The sequence below is a fragment of the Drosophila pseudoobscura genome, chromosome 2 (genome assembly GCF_009870125.1).
Source record: "Drosophila pseudoobscura strain MV-25-SWS-2005 chromosome 2, UCI_Dpse_MV25, whole genome shotgun sequence".
NCBI lineage: Eukaryota > Metazoa > Arthropoda > Insecta > Diptera > Drosophilidae > Drosophila > Drosophila pseudoobscura.
In genome coordinates this window covers 27,289,524-27,312,512 of record NC_046679.1, presented here as the reverse complement: position 1 = coordinate 27,312,512, position 22,989 = coordinate 27,289,524, and the positions used below count along the sequence as shown (strand labels likewise).

At 44.8% G+C, this 22,989-nt stretch overlaps 7 protein-coding genes across 11 annotated transcripts; 4 read left to right on the top strand and 3 right to left on the bottom strand.

Annotated features, from left to right (window-relative positions):
• The first annotated feature begins 295 nt into the window (after window positions 1-295).
• Gld (Glucose dehydrogenase) lies at window positions 296-11,974 on the top strand. Of its 2 annotated transcripts, none has more exons than XM_015182715.2 (4): window positions 296-434; window positions 7,573-7,755; window positions 7,832-7,952; window positions 10,062-11,974. In XM_015182715.2, the coding sequence occupies exons 2-4, from the start codon at window positions 7,588-7,590 to the stop codon at window positions 11,609-11,611; spliced, it is 1,839 nt and encodes a 612-aa protein (XP_015038201.2). In that variant the 5' UTR covers window positions 296-434; window positions 7,573-7,587; the 3' UTR covers window positions 11,612-11,974. The 2 variants fall into 2 exon arrangements, with proteins under 2 accessions (XP_015038201.2, XP_015038202.2); XM_015182716.2 differs by having other exon boundaries at window positions 296-668.
• Window positions 11,975-12,077: 103 nt separating this feature from the next.
• On the top strand, window positions 12,078-13,284 carry Obp84a (Odorant-binding protein 84a). 4 transcript variants are annotated; one of them, XM_001359718.4, is made up of 5 exons: window positions 12,078-12,248; window positions 12,486-12,710; window positions 12,774-12,835; window positions 12,897-13,023; window positions 13,084-13,284. In XM_001359718.4, the coding sequence occupies exons 1-5, from the start codon at window positions 12,095-12,097 to the stop codon at window positions 13,176-13,178; spliced, it is 663 nt and encodes a 220-aa protein (XP_001359755.3). In that variant the 5' UTR covers window positions 12,078-12,094; the 3' UTR covers window positions 13,179-13,284. The 4 variants fall into 4 exon arrangements, with proteins under 4 accessions (XP_001359755.3, XP_015038200.2, XP_033235850.1 ...); XM_015182714.2 differs by lacking the exon at window positions 12,486-12,710; XM_033379959.1 differs by lacking the exon at window positions 12,078-12,248 and having other exon boundaries at window positions 12,454-12,710.
• Dtwd2 (DTW domain containing 2) lies at window positions 13,187-14,264 on the bottom strand. Its single transcript, XM_001359717.4, has 2 exons — window positions 14,054-14,264; window positions 13,187-13,989 (listed from the first exon to the last, which is right to left on the bottom strand). The coding sequence occupies exons 1-2, from the start codon at window positions 14,140-14,142 to the stop codon at window positions 13,311-13,313; spliced, it is 768 nt and encodes a 255-aa protein (XP_001359754.3). The 5' UTR covers window positions 14,143-14,264; the 3' UTR covers window positions 13,187-13,310.
• Window positions 14,265-14,299: 35 nt separating this feature from the next.
• LOC4802938 (serine/threonine-protein kinase 16) lies at window positions 14,300-15,954 on the top strand. Its single transcript, XM_001359716.5, has 4 exons — window positions 14,300-14,738; window positions 14,801-15,395; window positions 15,453-15,587; window positions 15,650-15,954. Exons 1-4 carry the CDS (start codon window positions 14,629-14,631, stop codon window positions 15,764-15,766), a joined length of 957 nt encoding a protein of 318 aa, XP_001359753.1. The 5' UTR covers window positions 14,300-14,628; the 3' UTR covers window positions 15,767-15,954.
• LOC4802937 (G patch domain-containing protein 11) lies at window positions 15,872-16,904 on the bottom strand. Its single transcript, XM_001359715.5, has 2 exons — window positions 16,776-16,904; window positions 15,872-16,724 (listed from the first exon to the last, which is right to left on the bottom strand). Exons 1-2 carry the CDS (start codon window positions 16,820-16,822, stop codon window positions 15,962-15,964), a joined length of 810 nt encoding a protein of 269 aa, XP_001359752.2. The 5' UTR covers window positions 16,823-16,904; the 3' UTR covers window positions 15,872-15,961.
• A 29-nt stretch (window positions 16,905-16,933) lies between these two features.
• Noc3 (Nucleolar complex protein 3) lies at window positions 16,934-19,757 on the top strand. Its single transcript, XM_001359714.3, has 4 exons — window positions 16,934-17,037; window positions 17,100-18,724; window positions 18,785-19,408; window positions 19,468-19,757. Exons 1-4 carry the CDS (start codon window positions 17,029-17,031, stop codon window positions 19,688-19,690), a joined length of 2,481 nt encoding a protein of 826 aa, XP_001359751.1. The 5' UTR covers window positions 16,934-17,028; the 3' UTR covers window positions 19,691-19,757.
• An 80-nt stretch (window positions 19,758-19,837) lies between these two features.
• On the bottom strand, window positions 19,838-22,132 carry LOC4802935 (uncharacterized). The gene is made up of 3 exons (XM_001359713.4): window positions 21,982-22,132; window positions 21,214-21,260; window positions 19,838-21,149 (listed from the first exon to the last, which is right to left on the bottom strand). Exons 1-3 carry the CDS (start codon window positions 22,016-22,018, stop codon window positions 20,022-20,024), a joined length of 1,212 nt encoding a protein of 403 aa, XP_001359750.3. The 5' UTR covers window positions 22,019-22,132; the 3' UTR covers window positions 19,838-20,021.
• Between the last annotated feature and the right edge of the window lie 857 nt (window positions 22,133-22,989).

The window sequence follows — 22,989 nt, the reverse complement described above, 5'->3', positions numbered from 1 at the left end:
GTATGAGTCATCAAATATTCAGTAAAGTTCTTATAGAAATAAAGCTTTTAATGCATAGTTTTTATTTTGATTGTTATTTTTAGAAGTTGTAGAATGAATTGTATTTGTATTTACAAAAAGAAATCTCTCTTTTGATTAACAACAAAACCCAACTTAACGAAGCCAAAGAGCGCAGCGCGCAAGCAAGCTTTCTAACCAGCTTTAAGCTGTCGTTTCGTCAAATGAAACCTTCGTTAAGCCAAAAGCTTACCTCAGTGGCGCAGCGCGGCTTTTGGGAAGCTTAAAAAGCCTCGCGCTCGCCGGCCGGAGACTGAGTCGGTAACGGTCTGCGTCTGCGCGCAGTTCAAAACAGGTTGAAAAAAACGAGGCCCAGTGCTTAAAAGAAGGGAACACTAAAAACCCTAGAAGGCAGCCCAACAAATACCGTTGTACGCGTGAGTGTCTTTGTGTTGTGTCCAAGAAAATAAGAAAAAGAAGAAACTGCAACAAGAAACGTTTAAATAAATTGTTTACAATTGTGCATTTTTTACGAGTCGAACAGTTCGTTTTTATCATCTCCATGCCATTGAGCAATTGGCCTAGAGGCATTTCTATTTTCAATAAGGAATAAATAATTAAATTTTCAAAAATTTAACAAACAGAAAAGGAAACCTGAACCTACATAGACCGTAAGTTGATGCAATCGCCTGATGCCCGATACCTGATGGCTGATGCCTGATGCCTGAGTTTTTCTTTTATTTCGCTGATTTTCTGCGGTGTTTCGGCCATGTCCGTTTTTGGCATTGAGGAAGCTAAACGAAAACTGTTTTGGCCAGCCTCTGCCTCTTGGACTGCTGGAAATTTTACCATTGTCATAAGCCCAAGACCCAAGAAACGGAACTTCAACAGAGTCTTGTGCTGTGTCTATTGGTCTTCTGATGCCTCATGGCGATAAATTGAGTTGCACTTTTATTGTATTTTTGTTTTTTGCAATAGCTCCAATTCCAATTCGATTCGTTTTGTTTGCCGTCAGTCAGTACATGTCTCACGATTTTTCTGCCTCTAGAGTCTAGACACGTTTCTAATCTTAGTTGCTGGTTTCTTTTTCCACACACATCAAATCGGTCACCCATTGTCTGGTTTTGCCTTCCATATGATCACTAATCTGTTCGATTTTTGTGCTCAATTACATGGCGTATTATTCGTATTCGTACTGTGAGTGTGTCTCTGTGCCACAGACTCTCATATTAAGGTGTTTCACGATGCCAGTTCATTAAACGTTCATTACTGTGTAATAGGAAATTAGCCCGGTTTCGTCGCCCCACCACAAAACCAGCCTCTGTTGCATTTCCACCACATTTGTTTTCGACGGAAGCCCGTGGTATTACGCTTATTTATGGTGGGTACAATTCGCCTTTTGATCCAAAATGAATGGGAATATCCGTTATGCGCTGGCTTTTCTTTTCAAGCCCCCAAAGGGGAAATCAGCTTAGATTTTCTTAGAGTTTTTAAGCTGGAGCCAAGTCGATGCTGGTCTGGTGATATGTTAATGTTCATGAGGTGAAAATGGGCATACAACCTTTAGAAATATGGTCATGAGGTATGAATATTACGGGAAATGATGGCATATTAGCCATGAGGACAAGAAATTTATTATTTAATGTGACTTTCTAATATCCAAAGAAATTACAAATTTCTTGCAAGAAAATTAACATCAAAGTTTTTGTCATAAGGGTATGAAAATAATTCCATCAAAAGTGATTCCCAAAAACCCAAAGAAAATACAAATACTCGCAAATAATTCCACGAAAAATACCAAAATATTTTGCCAAATAAGGATGACTCTTTCTTGAAAAAGTGATTCCCAAATACCCCAAGAAATTACTAATACTAAAATAAAACAAACACTGGCTATAATTATACAGTGAGCAATATTCCTAGAGTATGATTAAAAACCATTAAATATCTCCTCATAAATTAGAAGCCAATCAACCAAAGAAAGTGCCAAAAACTCATCTAATCTGTCAGCTGACAAAAACTCAAAGTAAAAGCAATCAAAGCTCAAACAATAAAGTTCAGCAAATCAAAAAGAATTTCATATTAACATTTGCTCTGCTCTGATTTCATGCATGAACTCATTAAAAAACAACAAAAAAAAGAGTCATTCGAAAGGCTTGCGACTGCTGTGAAGATAATTTTGTTCGATTTGCATATCAAATTTGATGTACATTTGGAGGAGATCTTTTTAATTTTTCTACCACACAAAATTTCGTTGAGTGCAAAATTAAAGTAGACGGCGATGATCCATCAAAATTGGTATTGAGGGCAAACAGTGGCCAATGAGCATTTCAATATAAAAATTGGTATTAATATTCGTAGCTACCTATGTATATGTGAGGGGTTTCGGTGGGCGGCAGGCAATGGAGAGCAGAGTGCTTTGACCGGCTGACACCCACGCCCAGGGGCCCCGCAGCGCTTTCTTTTCTGTAGCACACGAAAAAAAACCTCCAAAAACGGCAACGAAAACTATTTGCACACGAGTCCCCGTCCACCCATAGTCCCATAGTTGAAGTCATGTTCAAATGTCAGCAGCAGATAAAAATTTGTATGTCTCCATGTTTTGGGAGCGTGCTGTCGCCGCTATATCGTATCTCGTGTTCGTTGGGTTTGGGGGGGCCCTGGCTCTTACCCTCTGGTATAGAAAAGATTTTGCCTTTTGTTGCTCCTCTTCAAAGACATCGATTGACTTTTGCTGCCTGTTGTTTGTTTTTGTGTTGTTGTTTGTTGTTTTGCTCCCTTTTTTGGGTTTTGGCCATTCGTTCATTCATTCAATGCTGCAGCATGTGGCGATGTGGCGAGTAGTATGTTCGTTCCCCTTCGCTGCCTTTTACTTGCCTCCTTTTGTGTGTCTCTTTATGTGTGTCCGATCTGTTGCTTGGGATCTCTGCCATTTGCCATTTAAATGTTGTTGTGCTTTTTTATTTGTTAACAATTCGTTATGGCACATTTGCAGGCCAAAAAGACAGCCGTTGGAACGTGAGGGGACAAAATTTTCATAAGAAGTTGATTAGCATATTTGGTGAAATGATGGACTATCCTACAGACTATCCCATTGCCACATAGAAGAAGAGGTATCTATCGCCAGCCCCTAAGGTGTCGGCTATCCTTTTCGCAAAGCGTGAGAAATTTTGGCAAAACATCAATTACGGCCACGGCGACTACAAAACCCTGTTAACAAATTCACTCATTTAGCAATGAAACTAAAAGTGTTGTTACTGTCCCGAAGAGCCCCGAGGAGATCGCAAATCCATGGAACGGCAACCCAGTTGACAGGCAGCTCCCGAACAACGTCGTTGAGTGGGCTCCGCATCCGCCTCGGGGGCCACTAAAGAGATGCTGCTGCTGCTGCTGCTGATGTTGCTGATTTTTGTTTCTTACCTTATCCAGCACGTAACCAGCGATCAATCACGGCACAAAGCCAGCCTCATCTGGCGAGTCTTTGACAATCGCCCGAATGATGCGCACAGCTCACCGCAATTGCAGAATTTCACTTGAAACTTAATTGTGTGGCTGCCACGTAATTGGCAAACGCCAAGGGTATTACATGCAGAGTTGCCGCAACATTTTGTGTGTTTTCTTTTTTCGGCGAAATGCAACAAAATGTTGTAAATATTCAATCACGTATTTCGTGCAACATAGGATCCACACAAAAAACACACTAAATTTAAATAAATTTTGTAAAGCAGTTTGGTTTTTTTCAACTGCTGCTGCTTTCGAAATTTTCTACAAAAATTGTAGCCCCACAGCTTGGGGCATTTCCGTTTCTGTTTCTGGGAGAGTGGAAATATCCATTCGAAAATCGTGCCGGCCAATGCCATCTAAATAAATTATAATGCGCAATTATCTGGAAAAATAAATAAAAATACAATTACCAATCAATGCAGATGTACACGAGTTCCGTTTTTATTGTTTTTCCCCCCGAGTTTTATTGATCTTAATCAGTATTGAAATGGACTTAATGAACAATGGAGCTACAAACTTTAAGCACAGGGGATATAGCACAAGTGCATTGCTAGAATTCAGTCAATAAAAATCTTGGAAATCTCGGACAATTAAACACCATCATTGTTGGCCATAAAACATAAAGCAAAGTGCATTAACCAAATATTGCTATGATGAGGCAGAAGACGATGAAGCAAAAACCAGCAACAGATTCTCATACAACAAAAAATATTCGCACATTGTTGACAGAGACAACCCACAAGGAAAGAAACTACAAGAAAAACTAAAGAAAAACTACAAGAAAAGCCCAAAGTGGGTTTACAGTTTGGGCAGTAGATTTTGTGGCTGTTGTTGCATTTCTATTTGCCGCCACGCGCATGACGAATGAAAGTGAAAATAGGAAGTCAAGAGATGGCCAAAGAGCCATGAGAGACCGGCAATGGTTGCAGCAGCAGCAGCGGCGGCGGGAACAACCAAATGCAACATCAGCCTCAGACTTTGAGTCAGACATTGGCCAAGTTGGCCAGATACAGAGACACAGAGACAGACATTGCGAGGCAGTTTCCTCTCTGACTATTGCCAATGCAATTGCCGCCGCTGCCGCCGCCAGTTGCAGGTTGCACGTTGTAGTTGCAACTTGGAGCTCCACACTCTTTTGATTTCTTGGTCTTGGCCAATTTCTAATGGTCAGAGCACACTGTGAGCGCACTGCGTAACGTCAATATTGTGTTTGCATTTGCAGCCTCGTTATCCTCTCCATGGGGGCACCCGAGGATGGATGGTGTTGTTGCTGGTGTTAATTTATTGCTGCACTCTGTGGAAGACCGGCGGCAACATGTTGCACCTACATTTTCGTACGTGCTTCGCTTTATTTATTAACTTTTTCCCTCCTCCTAATCGCCCCACTCCTCCCCATTATCTATTTACATTGTCTTTACCCGTTTTTGCATTTGGCTCTTTCGCGCTAATATATTCATACGCATTGCCAGAGAGCTCTTGTCAATTTGATGCTCGAACGTGCAAGACTTTATGGCCAGTGTTTTATTTTGTCTCTTTATTGGTTTTTCTTTCTTTTTGCTACTTTTTTGCTCGTTTACAGTTAAGATTTAGATAGAAAAAGCGGATAAAAGCCGTACAAAAATCAGACCAAAACCCGTTCCAGTTCATAGTTGGAGGTCCATTGGCCAAATGAATGACTACAATTTGCCGCAATGTGTTTGAGCATTAAATTTGCTATAGTTTTTATCCACTGATTATGTTCGAGTTTTTAAGCGGAGGGGAAGTTGAAAATTGCTGGTCTCCAAATTGACTCCAAAGTAGATGTGAAATTTCTTGAAATGATGTGAATTTTTCTCAGTTTAATTGAATGATGGATTGCCAATGGATGCCAATGAAGTTCTTCAAATTATTGGGTGTGAAAGTCTCACAAATTTTGTGAATTTGATGGGGAAGCTATTATTATGACAGGTCCAAAGATCTCACCCCATCCAAAGAGCCAAAGACAGAGCCCTTACACAATCCCCGCACTATAATCACATGGTTTTATCTGGCGCCTTTGTCATGGCACGCATAAATTGCATTACTTTATGATTATAATTCTAATAAATGCACAGTTCCCACATTAATAAGCGCCCTCGCCCTCCCCTACTCAGAAACCATAGCTAAACATATGGCAAGGAGGTACAACTACAACTTCAACCAAACCCAAAAAAAAACTCTATCTCTGTCTGCGGTATTGTTCACACCCCTGAGCACAAGACCGACTTACTGACTGACTGACTGGCTGACTGACTGACTCACTAACTGACTGATTGACTGACTGGCAGACTGGCAGACTGGCAGCTCAAAGAAACCTTCAAATGCAACGGCAGCAATGAAGACAATGCCAAGCGATATCAATACAAAAACCACAAGAAGACAACTGCAACGCAACTACGATTATAATCGACATGCGGGATCGGATCGGGTTGGATCGCTTCAGTGCACAAGATATTATGTACATCCGATAAAATTGTTAATACAAAAAAAACAAGCTGTTCATAATTATGAAAAAAAAAACTCACAGATAACATTGTTGTCGCAAAAGGAAGTGTGAATAGGCCAAAGAAGAGACACAAAAAGTGTCATTAATTAATTGAATAATTACAGAGACATGACAGAGAGCAGCACTTGCTTAGGATTTCCCTTTAGTTTTCCATCGATTTCCATGCCACAATACTGGAAAAACAAAACTTGTCCCGAACAACTTTTAATTTTCTGATTGCTGCACGACTTTTGCACGCGTTTTTCTTTGGCTTTTGTGAAGTTCGCCTGTACTTGTACCCGTAGCCATAGCCTGCCTGGAAAACTTGTTGCGAGGTCAACTGCCTCTCTTTTAGCCACAGTTGCGTATGCACTCTGGCTTTAGTTTGGCTTTGCTTTACTTTCGTGGAATCCTTCAACTTTAAAACAAGAAAGACACCAAAATCCCATTCAAATTGAATGAAAAATCGTGTTTCAAATGTCAAATGCGAACACCAAAGAAACAAAAAAAAAACAGACGAACTGTAGCAATTGTAGCATGATCTTCTCTGGTGATTCTCTGGCTCTGACTTTTTGGGTTTCATTTTCAGTTTCGGGCTTTGGTGGTTGTTTTTGTTTTTGGCTTCCACTTTTGGTTTGGTTGCAAATTGCAATTTGATTGCTTTAAGCCGTTTCGATTTAATTGAGGTCAAAAACGTTGTCGCATTCTTCCCAAAAATGTGCTGATTTGTGGGTTGGGTTTTGGGATTTAAAAGTACATATTTGTCTAATTGTCATGCCTGGATGTGGTGTGTAGCAACTTTATCGGTCTCCCCAAAACTCTCACTTAAAAATCACTCAAATCTCACCCGCCCAGAGGTCATCAAAACGTTTGCAAATGACATAATTATAATGGACATTACTCAATCTCTCATTGCTTCTGTTTTAGGCAGTAGGCCCCAGCAGAGAGTACGAGTAATTTTGAAATTTCAAATAGGAAAAGAGCCAGAGCCCGAGCCCCTCGTCTGGGGCTAAGGTCATGTGAAACTATGTAGCTGACTGAACAAAAGCCAAGAGCTAAGACCCAACCAAGATGATGAGCTCTGTCTGTCTGACTTGGCCTTTTGGTAATTGCCAATGCTGCTGCTGCTGCTGGCGGCAGTTGCCGTTTGCCAAATGCCCAACGATATCAAAAAAGTATCTTTTTCTGATTTTAATTCCATTTTATTCAGCGTTTGTTTTACTTCTTCGACTGCGATGACGCCCATTGTCTGCTGCGGTTGGTACTTTTATTAATTGCAGTACTGCTGCTGCTGCTGCTGGAGAATTACTTAGATGATTTTTTGTCTTTGTCTTCCATGCCATGCCCCATGGATCGGCAAGGTTAAACAGAAGTTTGGAATTGCGGAATTTGGAATTATATTTATGATTTTGCCCTTTGGCTTTGGTTTTGTGTTTAATCAACGGCAAATTATTAAAACAAACAAAAATACGAGTAGATACATTTAAATATTGAATTATAATTTCTGAAGATTTGTTTCTCAAGTTCGTTTCTTAAATCTTTCGTTTTCTGCTCTTTTCATTCCACAGCACAGCCTTATCATAATGGCCACCAGTCCATCCTCCTGCGATTGTTTGGTGGGCGTACCCACGGGGCCCACCCTCGCCTCCACCTGCGGCGGCAGCGCCTTCATGCTCTTCATGGGCCTTTTGGAGGTCTTCATACGCTCCCAATGCGACCTCGAGGATCCTTGCGGACGGGCCAGCACGCGGGTAAGCCAAAGATCCGTATATGGTCAAGACGTGTGGCTAACCAGATCACATTCAATCCAATCCATTTTGTTGGCAGTTTCGTTCGGAGCCGGATTACGAGTACGATTTCATTGTCATTGGCGGCGGCTCGGCCGGCTCTGTGGTTGCCTCACGTCTCTCCGAGGTGCCCCAGTGGAAGGTGTTGCTGATCGAAGCCGGTAAGTGTTGTTGTTTCGTCTCTCGCGTGTGTGTGGGTGTGTGTGAGTGTTGCATGCAACATGTTGCCAGCCGCACTGTGCTCACGGGCAATTAGATGCACGTTATGTATGTGGCATTTGTTTAGAAGTAATTGAAGCCTAACAGCACCAGCAGCAGCAGAAGCACCAGCAGCAGCTAAGACTTGGGCAACCGCAACTCTGCCACGAGCATTATGTAAACTAAACGAGCTGCTGCCACTGCCACCTAGAGCAGCGGCTCCATTGCTGCCCCCAAGGCAGTTCCCCATGCAAATGTCTTCTTGCTATATAGGATTTGCTGCATGCCCCCGCCAATGCCTCATGGAGGTTTTTTACGTTCCGCTTGACTTGACTTTTTTGCATTGGAATAATTGTTGGTTTTTTGTACCTTACATTTTTTTATGAATGAATTATAATGCATGAACAATACGGGGAACGTGGAACTTCGGAACGAGTGTGTAGGGCATTCACTTTTCCTTAACGAGAAGCAAATATGCGGTAAACTCTGCTGAAGAGGCTTTTTAGCACTGAATAATTTTACATTTAATTTGCGAAATTTTAAAACTGGATCTATAGCACCAGTTATTAGAGGAAAGCATTAGCAAATCACTTAAATCATTTATGGAATATATTACAATCGTTTAAAAACCAAAAAAACAAAACGAAAATCCCTCTATTTGGTCGGAGCACCAAAAAACACCTCATTAAACATCATAATTTTTCGCCATTCATCACTAATAACTTAATTAGTTATTCAGGTGTCTAGAAAATCACTTAATACCTCTCTCTATCGCTGGGAAAACATTCTCATAGATCCCATTAGACCCGTCTTATCAGCATTCTTCTTTCTGGTTGGCTTACTTTGTGGGTTACCGTCTATTCGTCGTTTTCAATTGTATACGTGACAATTTTTATGCCCAGTCACTAATTACACTAATTGCATAATGAAACCCTCGAGGAAAGAGAAACATTTTCAAAGTTGTCAATGCGTTGGCGTTACTTATACAATGCCCCAGTCAGGCTGCAGTTAAGTGCAATTAGTTGTGGCCATTACTTGGCTTATTGTCTATGAAAACTACACTTTCAAAGACTCCAAACTCATGCTCATCACAAGTATGGTTTAATCTTGGGTTGACATTAGACATGCAATTCATCAAATGTTTAGTCAATGTCAAAATGAAACCGGAAAAATGAAGGTACAGCTAAGCAAGTTCTTGTCTTAAAGAGATTTGCATTAGGCTGATAGAAATGACCCTCAATTGTGATGGCTAATGGCTTAATTTTGTGCATAGTTTGTGCGCTGAGTTTTTTTTTAAGACAAATATTAAATGTTTTTAATTAAAATTAAGAAGGTGGTTTGTTGGCTTTTAAAGATTGTACAAAAATAAATCTACTAAAGAGAAAACATTTCTGTGCTGTGTTGAAAGTCAATGTTAATGGTTTATGATACCGCCAATCGTTTGTTACTTTCTTAAAAAAATAAAACAGCATGCTCAGCATGTTTATACAGATCATATATATTTAAAGATGTTTTTATCTTGTTTATTGTCTTTGAGGGGGGTTATATTCTCAGCTAATTAGAATACGTCTCGCTGCGGTGCTAATTGTTGTCTCTTATTTCTTATTTCGTTTGTTTTTTGGCTGCTGGAGAACAAGTTATGAACAATATGGGGAACATATATAACGCTAATACTGAATGAATCAGACGGGGTATTGGTTATTTGCTATTTTCTTGAATTTCTTTTGTGTGCGATTTGTGATTTTTGCGGCTACAACTTTCGGCTCCCACGCTGTGGTTAAAACAATCAAAGATTCCATCTGTGATTGGATTTAATTAATTACGAGTCGTGGACTCTTCGAATCGGAAATTCTTTCGAGTAGAATGCTGATTGGAGCAATACAAATTATAATCGATTAGCCAGGGGTTAAGCGAAAGCGTGCCTCAGATGTTGCAAGCATCTAATTGAGATGCCACCCAGACGCAGAAGGTTACTGAAGTCGAGTTTTAAAGTGACTCTTAATCGGGGGGTGGATACGGTGTCTGACTCCTCACGACTAAACCAAAAATTCGTATTGTTTGTACCATTTCAGGTGGCGATGAACCGGTGGGTGCACAGATCCCCTCCATGTTCCTGAATTTCATTGGCAGTGACATTGACTATCGCTACAATACGGAGCCCGAGAGGATGGCCTGCTTGTCCTCCATGGAGCAGCGTTGCTACTGGCCTCGTGGCAAGGTCCTAGGCGGCACTTCGGTGATGAATGGCATGATGTACATACGCGGCAATCGCGAGGACTACGACGATTGGGCGGCCCAGGGAAATCCGGGTTGGTCCTACCAGGATGTCCTGCCGTTCTTCAAGAAATCAGAGGATAATCTCGAATTGGATGCCGTGGGCACCGAGTACCATGCCAAGGGCGGTCTTTTGCCAGTGGGCAAGTTCCCCTACAATCCGCCACTGTCTTATGCCCTGCTGAAGGCCGGCGAGGAGATGGGCTTCTCGGTGCAGGATCTAAACGGACAGAATTCGACAGGCTTCATGATTGCCCAGATGACGGCCAGGAATGGCATTCGCTATAGCTCGGCCAGGGCTTTCCTAAGACCCGCTCGCATGCGTAACAATCTGCACATATTGCTGAACACCACAGTGACCAAGGTGCTCATCCATCCGGGAACCAAAAACGTTGTGGGTGTGGAGGTTAGCGATCAGTTTGGCAGCATGCGCAAGATCCTTGTCAAGAAGGAGGTGATCGTCAGTGGTGGTGCAGTGAACTCGCCACAGATCCTGCTGCTGAGTGGCGTAGGACCCAAAGAGGATCTGCAAAAGGTGAATGTCCGTCCAGTCCATCATCTCCCGGGCGTGGGAAAGAACCTCCAGAACCATGTGGCTTACTTCACGAACTTCTTCATCGATGATGCGGATACGGCGCCCCTCAACTGGGCCACGGCCATGGAGTACTTGCTCTTCCGCGATGGCCTGATGTCGGGCACTGGCATCTCCGATGTCACCGCAAAGATGGCCACCCGCTGGGCCGATCGCCCCAATCTGCCCGATCTGCAGCTCTATTTTGGCGGCTACCTGGCCAGCTGTGCCCGCACCGGACAGGTGGGAGAACTCCTCTCGAACAACTCTCGAGCCATACAGATATTCCCGGCTGTACTCAACCCCAAGTCTCGTGGTTATATTACCCTGCGCTCGGCCGATCCCCTGGATCCCCCCCGCATCTTTGCCAACTATCTGACGGATGAGCGCGATGTTAAGACCCTGGTGGAGGGCATCAAGTTCGCCATAAGGCTGTCGCAGACGTCACCCTTGAAGCAGTACGGCATGCGGCTGGACAAGACCGTGGTGAAGGGCTGTGAGTCGCACGCCTTCGCGAGCGATGCCTACTGGGAGTGCGCTGTGCGCCAGAACACCGGGCCGGAGAATCATCAGGCGGGCTCCTGTAAAATGGGTCCCTCCCACGATCCCATGGCGGTGGTTAATCACGAGCTGAGGGTCCATGGCGTGCGGGGACTGCGCGTGATGGACACCAGCATTATGCCCAAGGTGACGGCGGGCAATACCCATGCACCGGCGGTGATGATTGCGGAGAAGGGCGCCTATCTGCTGAAGCGGGCCTGGGGTGCCAAGGTCTGACGCGTGGATGCGACGTGGACGTTGCATAGAGTAATTTAATCAAATTCCAACGAAAATTACTACAAATTCAAATTTAAGCGAAAATTATTATTAAGGAAGCTCTGAACTTTTTCTATACCTATTATAAAACCTTTTTGGCCCGATCCAATCCGATCTGAACCCATGCCCCACTCTAAGCACTCTGCGTTGCGCAATCTACGACTCGACAATGCTCTCGATAAGTTTAACCATCTAACAGTACTATTATTTAAACTAATTCTTGTTAAAAACCCATTGAAATATCGAAATTTCGAATATCACTCTTTCGCTATATAATTCATGTATTTATTGTTCGATTAAAGTGCAACAACTATTTAGTTTAAATATTTAATGATCTCATCAATTGGAAAACATTTATCACATGATCACGGCTCGAAAGATCATATAAAAGGGGTGCGTATATCTCCAAAACCAGTCAGAGTATCTCTGGGTTGCAGTTGAAAAATGTTTCGTACTATTTTTGTGATTGGTTTTTTATCTTTGATACTGGTTTTTGGCCAGGATATAGTGACCGATAGTCCTGAAAAGCAGCAGGAAATGCATGCATTTTTCAAAACGATCAGGGGGCAATGTGCGGATGAGAACTTGATTCCATATGGTAAGAGAGGCATACAAATTATTACAATAGATGATCTTTAATTGAGCAATCTATGGAGGTGGAATGTGTGCTCTTTTGTGTGTGAATTGTAGGGCAATTTCAGCAAATATTATTCAAAATTATTGCAACAGTGCATTGCATGTTCGAAACCATCAAAATATTTCCTATAAAAGGGCAGCAATCCCTAGCCAAAACCAAACCAGAAATCATTTTACTTCGAAATGCTTTCAATACTGTTCAAAACGTTGGCGGTCGTTGCTCTGTTGAGCCTCAGTTTGTGTACTATAAAGGCCCTGCAGGATCATGCCAAGGATAATGGCGACATATTCATTATAAACTATGACAGTTTCGATGGCGATGTGGATGATATATCCACTACGACAATAGCCCCCAGGGCAGCTGATTATGTGGATTTTGATGAAGTCATGCACTACTGCAATGCAAGTTTTATCACACCAATGTGTGAGTCAAGGAGAGGGAACCAAAGGATGAAGATGTGGGGTATTAATATATTGACTCTTTCAGCGAATGTCCTGCAGTTCAATACCACTGGGGCTCTGCCAGATGAGAATGATAAAACGAGCATGGTAAGGGCGACTCAACGCACACTTTTGATTGAGATTCTATGTGTTCCAATGCTTCTTCTAGTGCTATTTCCATTGCTTCTTTGAAAAAGCCGGCCTAATGGATAACTATAAACTAAATGCGGATCTTGTGCGCAAATATGTTTGGCCAGCCACTGGAGATTCCATCGAAGTCTGCGAGAATGAGGGAAGTAAGTAATCCCACGCAGAAAAAGTGATCCAAAATACATTAAAAACTTAAATTCCCATAGAGGACGTAACGAATTCCTGTGGGAGAGGCTTTGCCATCATCAAGTGCGTTGTCCTACGCGCTCTCACAGATGCCAGGAACAATCCCGTTGTGTAATATACTCGTTTTTGGGTATAAAATTACAAATTATTTGTATTAAATGGCTAAATATTGCTATGGCCGTGCACAGAAGCTCACTATAAAACTACGTAAAAAGCATAAACCACACTGTTTACCGGTGTCTCTCTATCACGTCTCCTTCTCCGCGGATCCACAAACTGTTTGGTTGAGCAGGCGACTCAATCTCTTGCCAATTGGCTTGGGATATTGATTGGTCTTCATCAGGAACTCCTTCGACTGATGCTCGACGGCGCCGTTGTCTAGTTGATATTTGCACAAGGCGTGCAGTGGACGCACCAGCACCTGTCGCAGATCTGGCTGTGCTTCCAAAACGGCCAGACATTGAGCCGCCGTCTCCAGAGTGCTCAGACAGCCCTCCGTGGGCTGGGTGCGTATAATATAGTCGCTGGTGCCCACTGATATGAGCTTCACCTGACGCAGGCGGTGCAAGGCGGGACTGCTAGCGTAGATCGCCTTTGCCTGCGGCCAGGTTCCATCGATGAGCACCAAAGTGTAGGGACCGCCACTGCGATCGATCTCCTCCAAAGGCACAGAGTCTTTACTAGGATACAGGACCAGCGTCTGTGGCGAATCAAAGATTTGCTGCAGTTCCGCATGGTTTTTGTGATTGGGAAAGCGTTTCCCCTTGTAGACAACACATTTTCCCGGCTCCAGGCCCAGCTGGAGCATCAGGGCAGTGCGAAGGGAACGCTTCTCTTCGGCAGGGTGCTGTAGTATCACGATTTGTGAGGCCACCGCCAGCGGCGGCTGCGGTAGGGCGGGACACCAGCAGACGACAGCAGGTCGCCTGCAGAAAAAAAAACACCACAATTGTGAAATTTCTCATGAATATTAAGGCACCTCCCACACACTTGCACTGTTCGCACTTGTCGCGTCTGTCGGGCGGATCTGCACTAATGCCAATGAGATCCTGCCAGGCGTCATCCTCCATTGTTGTCATTGATTAAATAAAGAAAAATTAAATAATTGAATGGTCGACAATGCCTTTAATCAGCTGTTTTTGTCCTACTCTTGTAAACCGCTCACGTTGACAGATGTTTCGTTATCGGTTGGCAACGCTCTGCAGCCACATGTCCATAATAACAGCCCTGTCTTTCAAACAGCTGCAAAGCGCGAATAGGTTTTCTGGTTATGCGTTTGCATATTCATGATTTTAGAAAACTATAATTAATCATCCTCAAAGAAGCTATTTATTAAAGAAAATACAAACAATTCTACCAAAAGCAATACTGCTCAGCTTTAAGTCATACAAATCATAACCAGAAAACACAAAGAACCTTAAATCTAGTTCACAATCATTGATTATAGGGAACATTGCCACGCATAAACATGTTAATAGCTCCGAACTGTTTTATTAGGTTTTGTATATGAATTAAACTAGTTGTTAAGCTTAAAATTATCAAGTAAATAGTGTAATAGAGACAAAATGCAAAGCATTGGTTGGACCCTGATTATGAAACGTGGCTGCTTTTGCAGAAAAGAGACGCTCAACATCAATGGCTCACGATATACGATTCGCGAAAGGCTGGCCCAAGGGTAACAATCTCTCTTTTCGATGAACCTGGAAATATCTTATCTATTCCTATCTATCTGTGCAGGGGCTTCAGTCTAATAGACCTTGGGGAGAATCCCGCCACCCGACGGAGCTACGCGATAAAGCGCATCACCTGCCACAGCATCGACGACCAGAACATTGCTCTGCGGGAAATTGAAAATTGTAGAAAAATCGACTCGGAAAATGTGATCCGGGTCGTTGATTACGAGCTAAAGGGTCAGGCAGATATCGTCATCAATACAACGAGCACATTGTACATTGTGCTGCCGTACTACAAGCATGGCGCACTCTTGGATCATCTGCAGTTGCGGGCAAGAAAGCAAGACCACATGCCGGAGGCACAGATCGTGCAAATCTTTTTGGGCGTCTGCGAGGGTGTCAAAGCCATCCATGAAGCTAAGCCTGTGCCCCTGGCCCATCGTGATCTGAAAACAGCCAATATATGCTTATCGGATTCGTTTGAGCCCATTATAGTGGATCTGGGCTCCATGACGGAGGCACGCTTGCAGATTGTTAGCCAATCGGATGCCCAGCGGCTGCAGGATGAGGCCGAGGAGCGCAGCTCAATTGTGTATCGAGCCCCGGAGTTGTTTTCCGTGAAAAGCTACTGCACCATTGACGAAAGAACGGATATATGGGTGAGTAATTATTTCTGATGATAGCTAAACATTTGAAAATGCTATTCTCCATTTCAGAGTCTTGGTTGTGTGCTGTATGCCATGTGCTACTTCAACTCACCATTCGATCCCATCTATGAGCGTGGTGACAGCGTTGCCTTGGCCGTACTCAGCGGCAATATAAACATTCCCGAGGATTCCATTTATACAGAGGTTGGAGGAAACCTTCTTAAGCTCTGCTGCTCTTTTCTTATTTTTTGTATAATCTTTTTCAGGACATGCATGATCTGATAAACTATATGCTGCGCACGGATCCCATGGAGCGGCCGTTCATCTACAGCGTCATCGAACGCACTCACGATCTGATACAGAAACTAGAGGGTCGCGTATAGCTTCTCTGTTGCTCATTTAACACACACCAAACCACCACATCGATTCCAACTCGTCTATAGAACCCTTTCTTGTATACAGTAACCGAACCCTAACACACCGCTAAATGTTTTTTGACTACGTATTATTGTAAAATACTTGTAAAAGTGCAGAGATTTTTGTGAACTTATATATATTTACTAACTCGAAATGTTTTTTTAATGATCATCGCGTGTGAGTCCAGGGCAGTTGGTCTCCAGATCTTCGCCACTTTCGTAGCGTGTGCCACACCAGTAGCAAAAGGAATAGGCAGTGCGAAGATAGCCCGTAAGCAGTTCCAGCTGCTCGGAGGCACTGTATAGCTCCTCCTTTGGGAGTTCCTCATCTTCTTCAGGCAAGTCCTGCTCTGCTTCACTGCCGCTCTCCTCCTTCTCCTTTGGTTTTGGTTGCCAGAAGAACTCCAGATCAGGCTCCTGAACATCCGCGGCAACATCTAGGGATTCACATGTCTGCTGGCATCGCCTTATATCATACTGAAGCTTGCGTTCCTCTGCCTTTAGCATGGCTCTCTTTCGGTATGCCTCTGTGCTGATCTCTTCGCTCGAATCGATGCCCGCCCTGTGCAGCAGATGAGCTCTCCGTAGCTCCTGTCGCTTGGCGGTTAGCTCCGCGATGGCTGCCTCTCTTCCCAAGCCGCCGCGATCGTTTTTTATGGTTATTCCAATGGGTTCGAGGCGGGCATCCGCCTGTTTGCCAAGACCACTGCCCGCCTTGTAGCCCATTTTGGCCAGCAGCTGGAATCCCTTGTTATCCGCAGCCAGGGGCTTATTGAGGTCCTGCTGCAGCCGTTCATTGTTCAGGTTGGACCTGGTCGCAGCAGTCTCTCGTTGCCGCTTATGGTGTTCCTGCTGCTTGGCCTGGACTTTGATGGCGCGTTTTTTCCCGCGATCTTGCACTAAGCTGGGGCGCACATCCTGCAGGCTGTGGGGGATCATTAGTTTCGGGTTGCAGAAGTGTTTGGGTCATAGTTACCCCGCCAGGAACTTGTCCGACATGTAATCCTCTTCATCTTCAGACATAATTTTTGTTTTGGTTTGTTTTTGTTGTTGTGTGACACGGAAACACCGGACGTGGTGGCAGCGCTGTTTACTTAAATTAATCGATCTGGCAGCACCCACAGCTGTTGCACTTCTCCGCAGAGTGGCAGCCCCATTTATTTGCCATGTGCTCACAAATCAACATTTAAAATTTGTATTTACGCGTTTTATAAATTAAATAAACTATAATGGGGGCTGTAAGTACTTAACTAAATATAATTACCCTCAAATTACTCAGATGCAACTGTTCTACCCACAGAAAAAGGTGAAAATAAGCTCGGTGAAGCGTGCGGCACATCTGAAGTCCAAGAAAACGCCGCTCACCAAACAGCAACAAAATAAAATTAAACAAAAACGTGATCAAGTGAGCTCCAAACGCGAAAACGGCCCCAGTATATTCTCCCAAAAGGCACGCAAGCGTGATAATTTGGCACAGCGCAAGAAGCACAATAAATTATCATCCTTGGGATTGGATCCTCTAGAGGCGGACGACGACGACGGTGACGATGATCTGCTGCTTGATAATATTGCGGATATGCTGGATGGCGATGATCTGGCGCTGCTCAATGAAAACAAACGCAAAAGAAAGGCCAAGGCAGTCGAAGATGTGGATGATCAGCAGCAATCTGTGGGCCTGGAAATGGCCTACGCCACGGCCAGCAAAAAGGAAGAGGAAACGCAAAAGATTAAGGTGAATCTGCTGCCCATCAAGTCCAGGGAAGGCGAGATTATAACCAGGACCACAGAAGTGGACTACGTGCCCAAACCGAAGCTGCAGAAGCAAGAGGAGGAGGCGGATTCGGATGTGGAGGTTAACGAAGAGGAGGACGACGACGCCAGTGTATATATGGACAGCGATGATGATGTAGTCAACGATGAAGCTGGAGTGCCCATACCGGCCACAAAGAAAATGATTTCAACCACAGATCTGCTGATTGCCCGCCAGCAGGAGCTCGAGCGTCAAAAGTATCGCATCGGAATCATCTGTTCGGGAATGCTGGAGAAGCCAGAGGACAAGATGCGCAATTTTCATGCTCTCTACGAGCTCATGGATGAAATAAACCCTGCCAGTGGGGTGCCCAACCTAATGCCTGTGCGTAAGCTGGCCATGATCTCGGTTACGGAGATCTTTAAGGACATCCTGCCCGAATATCGTGTGGGACAAGTGGATACCAAAATGCAAACGGTGCGCAAGGCCACGCTGGAGCGTGTCACCTTTGAAAATGCCCTCCTGCAGCAGTTCAAGAAGTTTCTGCAAAAGCTGGAACAGTTCACGGCGCAGGTGAACAAAAGAGGAGGCGTGAAGAACCCACAAACCGTGAAAATGGCCACCGTGGCCGTCCAGTGCATGTGCGACCTGCTGGAGGCCCATCCGTACTTCAATTACGTTCAGAACATTGCCCAGCTGCTGGTCTACATGCTCAACTGCCACTATGGCACCATGCGTCAAGCAGTCAATAAATGCTTTCGCTCGCTTTTTGCCAACGACAAGAAGTTGGACATGAGTCTGTTTATTGTGCGTCGCATCAATCATTTGATCAAAACGAAGCAGAACAATGTCCATGTGGAGTGCATCACCTGCATGATGGGTCTCAAGATCAAGAATGTCAATCTGGATGCCGAGAAGGAGAACGAGCTGAAGCAAAAGAAGCTGGAATCGCATCGCCAGCGATTGATCAGCATGTCCAAAAAGGAACGTAAGCGGAGAAAGAAGCTGACGGAGTTGAACAAGGAGCTCGAAGAGACCCGCGCTGAGGAGAACAAGCAAGTGAAGCTACAGAAGCTCACGGAGATCATTAAAATGGTATTCACCATCTATTTTCGTGTGCTAAAAAATGATCCCACATCACGTGTTCTGAGTGCTATACTGGAAGGTCTAGCAGAGTGAGTTTTGCTCTTAATGCCACCCTTGAAGCCCACCTAATCTTTTGATTTCTCTTTCAGATTTGCTCATGTCATCAATCTGGACTTTTTCTCAGACCTTATCAACGTGCTCAATAAGATACTCGAAGAACAGGACGAATTGGGCTATCGGGAGCGTCTGCACTGCATACAAACCATCTTTGTTATCCTCTCTGGACAGGGGGAGGTCCTCAACATTGATCCTATACGTTTCTACCAGCACTTTTATCGGAATATGCTGGCCGTGCAGGCGGGCAAGAATCACGATGATTTTACCATCATTCTGCGCACTCTGGACGAGGTGCTGGTCAAGCGGCGACGCAACATGAGCCAGCAGCGTCTGATGGCGTTTGTGAAGCGTCTGCTCACAGGCAGCTTGTATCTGCTACATAATGGCACTCTGGCGACACTGGGAACCATCAAGCAGACATTCCAGCTGACTTCCGTGCTGGATGCCCTGCTCGACACGGACTGCACCATTGGCTCGGGTCGCTATGATCCTGAATTGGAGGATCCCGAGTACTGCAATGCGGCTGCAACGTCGCTGTACGAGCTCACCATCCTGGCACGTCATTATCATCCCACGGTGCGACGCCTGGCTATGCATATTGCCAATGGTGTGCCCGCATCGGGTGATGGAGCACTGCCCACGGATATTGGCAAACTGTAAGTGAACCATGAAATGTTATTTTCATTTGATTTTAACCTTTATTTCCTTTTTCTAGCACCTCGCATGAACTTTTTACACAGTACGACAGCACGCAAATGGCTTTTAATCCAGCGATAGCGCTGCCCAAAGCAGGACAACCCAAGCTGAAAAAGGGCAAGCCCATGTTTATCCGGTCGGATTTCAAACAGGAATACAACAAGCTGCTGAAAGAAGGGAAATTGGCCCTCTCTAAAGACAAACAAACATTGCAATTGGATTTTCTGAGTGCGCTTCAATAAAAACTGAATGGAAAGCAGTAGAAAAAGATTATAGAAGGTACTGTAAGAGCTAAAATTAGAGAATTTATATGCGTTTTGCTCGTTTAAGAGGAATGCGTGTATATCATCGTTTTTACATCAAAATCCTTCCAAAAAAGGTACAAACAATTTCACAGTAAAAAAGATTCTTTATGGTATATTTAAAATGGAATGGAAAGTACAACGATTCTGATACTAAATTGTGTATGTTTTGGAGCTCCTAACAATCTAGTAAGATGTTGCAAATGTCGCTAAGCCTAGGGATGCACAGTGTCTATTGCCATATAACCGGGTACAGGTGCCAGAGGGTCTCCTACACGGCGCCTCGTTGACGCTGTCCAGCGTTCGCTGGCGGCAGATATTCTCGGTTGCCACCTGCCACAATCGGTTGCTGCCCAAAGCCGCCCACCACTCCATTGTCGGGCAGGACACCAGCGGCTGTGGCCAGAAGACCGGCAGCTGCGCCAGTGGGTGCCAGACGATTGGTTACCGAGGAAGCCTGGACATTGCCTGGTAGAATGGCTGGACGAATAAGAGCACTTGTCCCATACGGAGATTGAGATTGAGCCGTCGGCGTGGGTGTGGGCGAGGGATAGGATCCGCGACCGGCATTGTAGCCGGCGACCTGGGGCACTCCAGTGGCTCTCAAGGCACCGCCACCTGTTGCAGTGGCCGACACTGGAGCTCCATATGCCGTCGTAGCCGCGACTTGTCCCTGACGATAGCCTTGATTCGCATTGACATTGGCGCCACTGCCTCCGGAATAGTCGTATATGTAGGCATTGTTTGCATACAAACTGGGGGCCGAGACGCAATCGTACTGATTCCACCACACGCAGACGAGTGTCTCCTGGCTGAAGACCGTGCCATTGGGGCAGAGGAAGGAGTAGGTCCGGTTGAGGGCGCAGATGTGGAAGACCTGACACTGGGCTTCGATATCCGCATAGTATCCGGGCAGTGGCTGCTGAGTGCAGTCGAAGTTTGTGCGTGGCACTTGCGCGTAGACGGGATAATCCACTCCCGGCGTGCCCGGAATGGCCGAATAGTCGCCATCTCCATCGCTGTAATCGCCTTCGCTGCCTGTTCCACTTGACACACGTCCAGCGGACACTTGAGCATTGCCGTACTGAGAGGTCTGTGGTCCATAGGGTCCACTGCGAGAGGGCGCCGTTGGAATGCCTCCTGGCGAGGGTCTCCTGGGGAGACTTCCTGTTCCGGGAACAATGGCAGGTGCTCCAAAAGCAGTCGTCGCCTGTCCGCTTGGCGTGTAGCCCACAGCGGGAGAAGGGAACAAACCCGCTCCATAGGCTGTCGTGGCGGGGGCGGGGGTCAGAGGCAAGGCTGTTCCTGTGGGATACGCGCCCGGAGAGAGCCGTCCCCCGGCCGTAACACCTCCGGCACTGGCCAGCTCTGGTCGCCCATAGTTGTAGCCACTTTGCGCCTGCTCAACAAAACACATTTCATTGGTATGAGACGTATGCCAGGGGACTCTTTTACAGACTCACCTGGACTTGCAATTGGGCTAGGCTTCCGCTCCAGAGCAGCACCAGAACTGGAACAAACATTAGAAAGCGATTATCGTGAGTGGGAGTGGAAACTCTGGCTAAGATCTGCTCCGTGCTGTGGGCCAGTCGACGCACCAAATCGAAATGAACGCCACAGCCACACATCGACAGCAAACCGAAGCGAAGTGAAGATTTTCGTGTCCGTATTAAGGCCAAGTACGTTGCGATTCTAGCGTGCTGATAGCGCGGTCTTAGACGGTTCTGCATTGCGATCTTTATTTATCAGCTTCCTACTCAGCCAGAGGCACACAGTGGTACAAGAATTATTGGAATTTTGGAAGGTTTTTTCTTTGGAGAAAGAAAGATGGTAACTATCCAAAGATGAGTCTCGAAATGAGAGGAAAAAGAACCAGTACTATGCCTCCGATTACTCTGTAATTTCATAGTGTAATGCATCCTTTACTAGAATTGTATCTTTTGCGTAGAATCAAATTCCACTGTGCCTATTGCAACAATAACGCACTCCAACATCAATTGGCTGCCAACAACAATCTCCAGAGCTCTGAGCTCTGCCCCAAGACGCATGCATCGTAAATATGCAAGGCAGCAAAAACTTAGACAGACAGACGCCCTCCAAAAAGGAAGTGCTAATAATGATGGGGCGGACAGCCGATCGCTCGTCACTGTTGAGTACCGCCCAAGCCCAGGCCTACGGGTGAACTGGGAGTGGGTCTGGGTCAGCACAACGCATTGGCCAAGACTACTCACCTGCCAAAACGCCACAGCAGCAACGATGGACTTGCATAATTTCGTCCAAAATGAGGATGATTCTGTGTGATTTGATATCCTTTCAATCCTTGGGTACGTGGCTCACTCTGGCACTCGTCGACAGCAACTGTAGGCGAAGCAAGAACGTTGTTAGAAATTTATACCAATTTCAGAAATTCGCTGCAGTTCTCAGCCAATGCGATGGATGCTGCATCTTTGCCATATTTATGTGGCAGCTGCCCACAGACCAAAGACGACGACGACGACGACGACAGTTCGTCAGTTCGTTTGGTGACTGCGCTTTAGCAGATTTATGACCCCTGGATTATCCATTGTTGTTATGGGGGCTTCAGTTTACCAGTTATCAGAATTCATATATCACCGACCGGACCCTATACCATTTGTACAGGCAATAAAATGCATTACGTATACGTAATATTTACTTACATAGACGCCGCGATCAATTGAATATTATGGCCATTTCAAGTGCAATACAATTTCAATCTGATTCGGCCTGTCCTTCAACGATTTTTTAGAATGGATGCTGCAGAATTAGTGTGTCTTGCGAAAATGACAAAAATATTTAAATTTCGTTTGATTACATTGTGGATTTGTATGACTTTTGTTCTGTTCTGACCTTCCCGATACGGCGTCTTCAAGATTTATATTAGAGCTGGGAAAAACAGCAGCAATCACACTCGTATTTGTGTCAAGGAGACATCTTTGGATGTGTTTCTTTGGGATAACAGAAGAGGAGTAATGGCAAGTTCTGACTAATATGGTAATGGTTTAATCAGTTCAGTGGAGGATTGTCAAGCTTTAAAACATTCCGATTGTCCTAAATTTCTTCATTTATCTCTCTTTCAAGAAATATTTTCTTCAGAGGCCTAAGAAGTAAACCGCTTTGAAGGGTTTTGGGTTTAAACAAAGTGGAATTTTCTGAAGCCCAATTCTTCCATTTATTTATTTCACACACGCCTCTCAATTTCTCAGACAAAAGAAACCTTG

Excerpts from the sequence above, each read along its gene's own strand:
- Gld (XM_015182715.2), top strand. The coding sequence starts at position 7,588 with ATGGCCACCAGTCCATCCTCCTGCGATTGTTTGGTGGGCGTACCCACG. Across the intron at positions 7,756-7,831 it reads GCGGACGGGCCAGCACGCGG|TTTCGTTCGGAGCCGGATTA; the intron begins GTAAGCCAAAGA and ends TTTTGTTGGCAG. Across the intron at positions 7,953-10,061 it reads GGTGTTGCTGATCGAAGCCG|GTGGCGATGAACCGGTGGGT; the intron begins GTAAGTGTTGTT and ends GTACCATTTCAG.
- Dtwd2 (XM_001359717.4), bottom strand. The coding sequence starts at position 14,142 with ATGACAACAATGGAGGATGACGCCTGGCAGGATCTCATTGGCATTAGT. Across the intron at positions 13,990-14,053 it reads GACAAGTGCGAACAGTGCAA|GCGACCTGCTGTCGTCTGCT; the intron begins GTGTGTGGGAGG and ends TTTTTTCTGCAG.
- Obp84a (XM_001359718.4), top strand. The coding sequence starts at position 12,095 with ATGTTTCGTACTATTTTTGTGATTGGTTTTTTATCTTTGATACTGGTT. Across the intron at positions 12,836-12,896 it reads AGAATGATAAAACGAGCATG|TGCTATTTCCATTGCTTCTT; the intron begins GTAAGGGCGACT and ends TGCTTCTTCTAG. Across the intron at positions 13,024-13,083 it reads AGTCTGCGAGAATGAGGGAA|AGGACGTAACGAATTCCTGT; the intron begins GTAAGTAATCCC and ends AAATTCCCATAG.
- Noc3 (XM_001359714.3), top strand. Across the intron at positions 18,725-18,784 it reads ATACTGGAAGGTCTAGCAGA|ATTTGCTCATGTCATCAATC; the intron begins GTGAGTTTTGCT and ends TTTCTCTTTCAG. Across the intron at positions 19,409-19,467 it reads CCCACGGATATTGGCAAACT|CACCTCGCATGAACTTTTTA; the intron begins GTAAGTGAACCA and ends TCCTTTTTCTAG.
- LOC4802938 (XM_001359716.5), top strand. The coding sequence starts at position 14,629 with ATGCAAAGCATTGGTTGGACCCTGATTATGAAACGTGGCTGCTTTTGC. Across the intron at positions 15,396-15,452 it reads ACGAAAGAACGGATATATGG|AGTCTTGGTTGTGTGCTGTA; the intron begins GTGAGTAATTAT and ends TCTCCATTTCAG. Across the intron at positions 15,588-15,649 it reads AGGATTCCATTTATACAGAG|GACATGCATGATCTGATAAA; the intron begins GTTGGAGGAAAC and ends AATCTTTTTCAG.
- LOC4802935 (XM_001359713.4), bottom strand. The coding sequence starts at position 22,018 with ATGCAAGTCCATCGTTGCTGCTGTGGCGTTTTGGCAG. Across the intron at positions 21,261-21,981 it reads CTGCTGTGGCGTTTTGGCAG|TTCTGGTGCTGCTCTGGAGC; the intron begins GTGAGTAGTCTT and ends TGTTTGTTCCAG. Across the intron at positions 21,150-21,213 it reads TAGCCCAATTGCAAGTCCAG|GCGCAAAGTGGCTACAACTA; the intron begins GTGAGTCTGTAA and ends TTTGTTGAGCAG.
- LOC4802937 (XM_001359715.5), bottom strand. The coding sequence starts at position 16,822 with ATGTCTGAAGATGAAGAGGATTACATGTCGGACAAGTTCCTGGCGGG. Across the intron at positions 16,725-16,775 it reads TCGGACAAGTTCCTGGCGGG|CCTGCAGGATGTGCGCCCCA; the intron begins GTAACTATGACC and ends GATCCCCCACAG.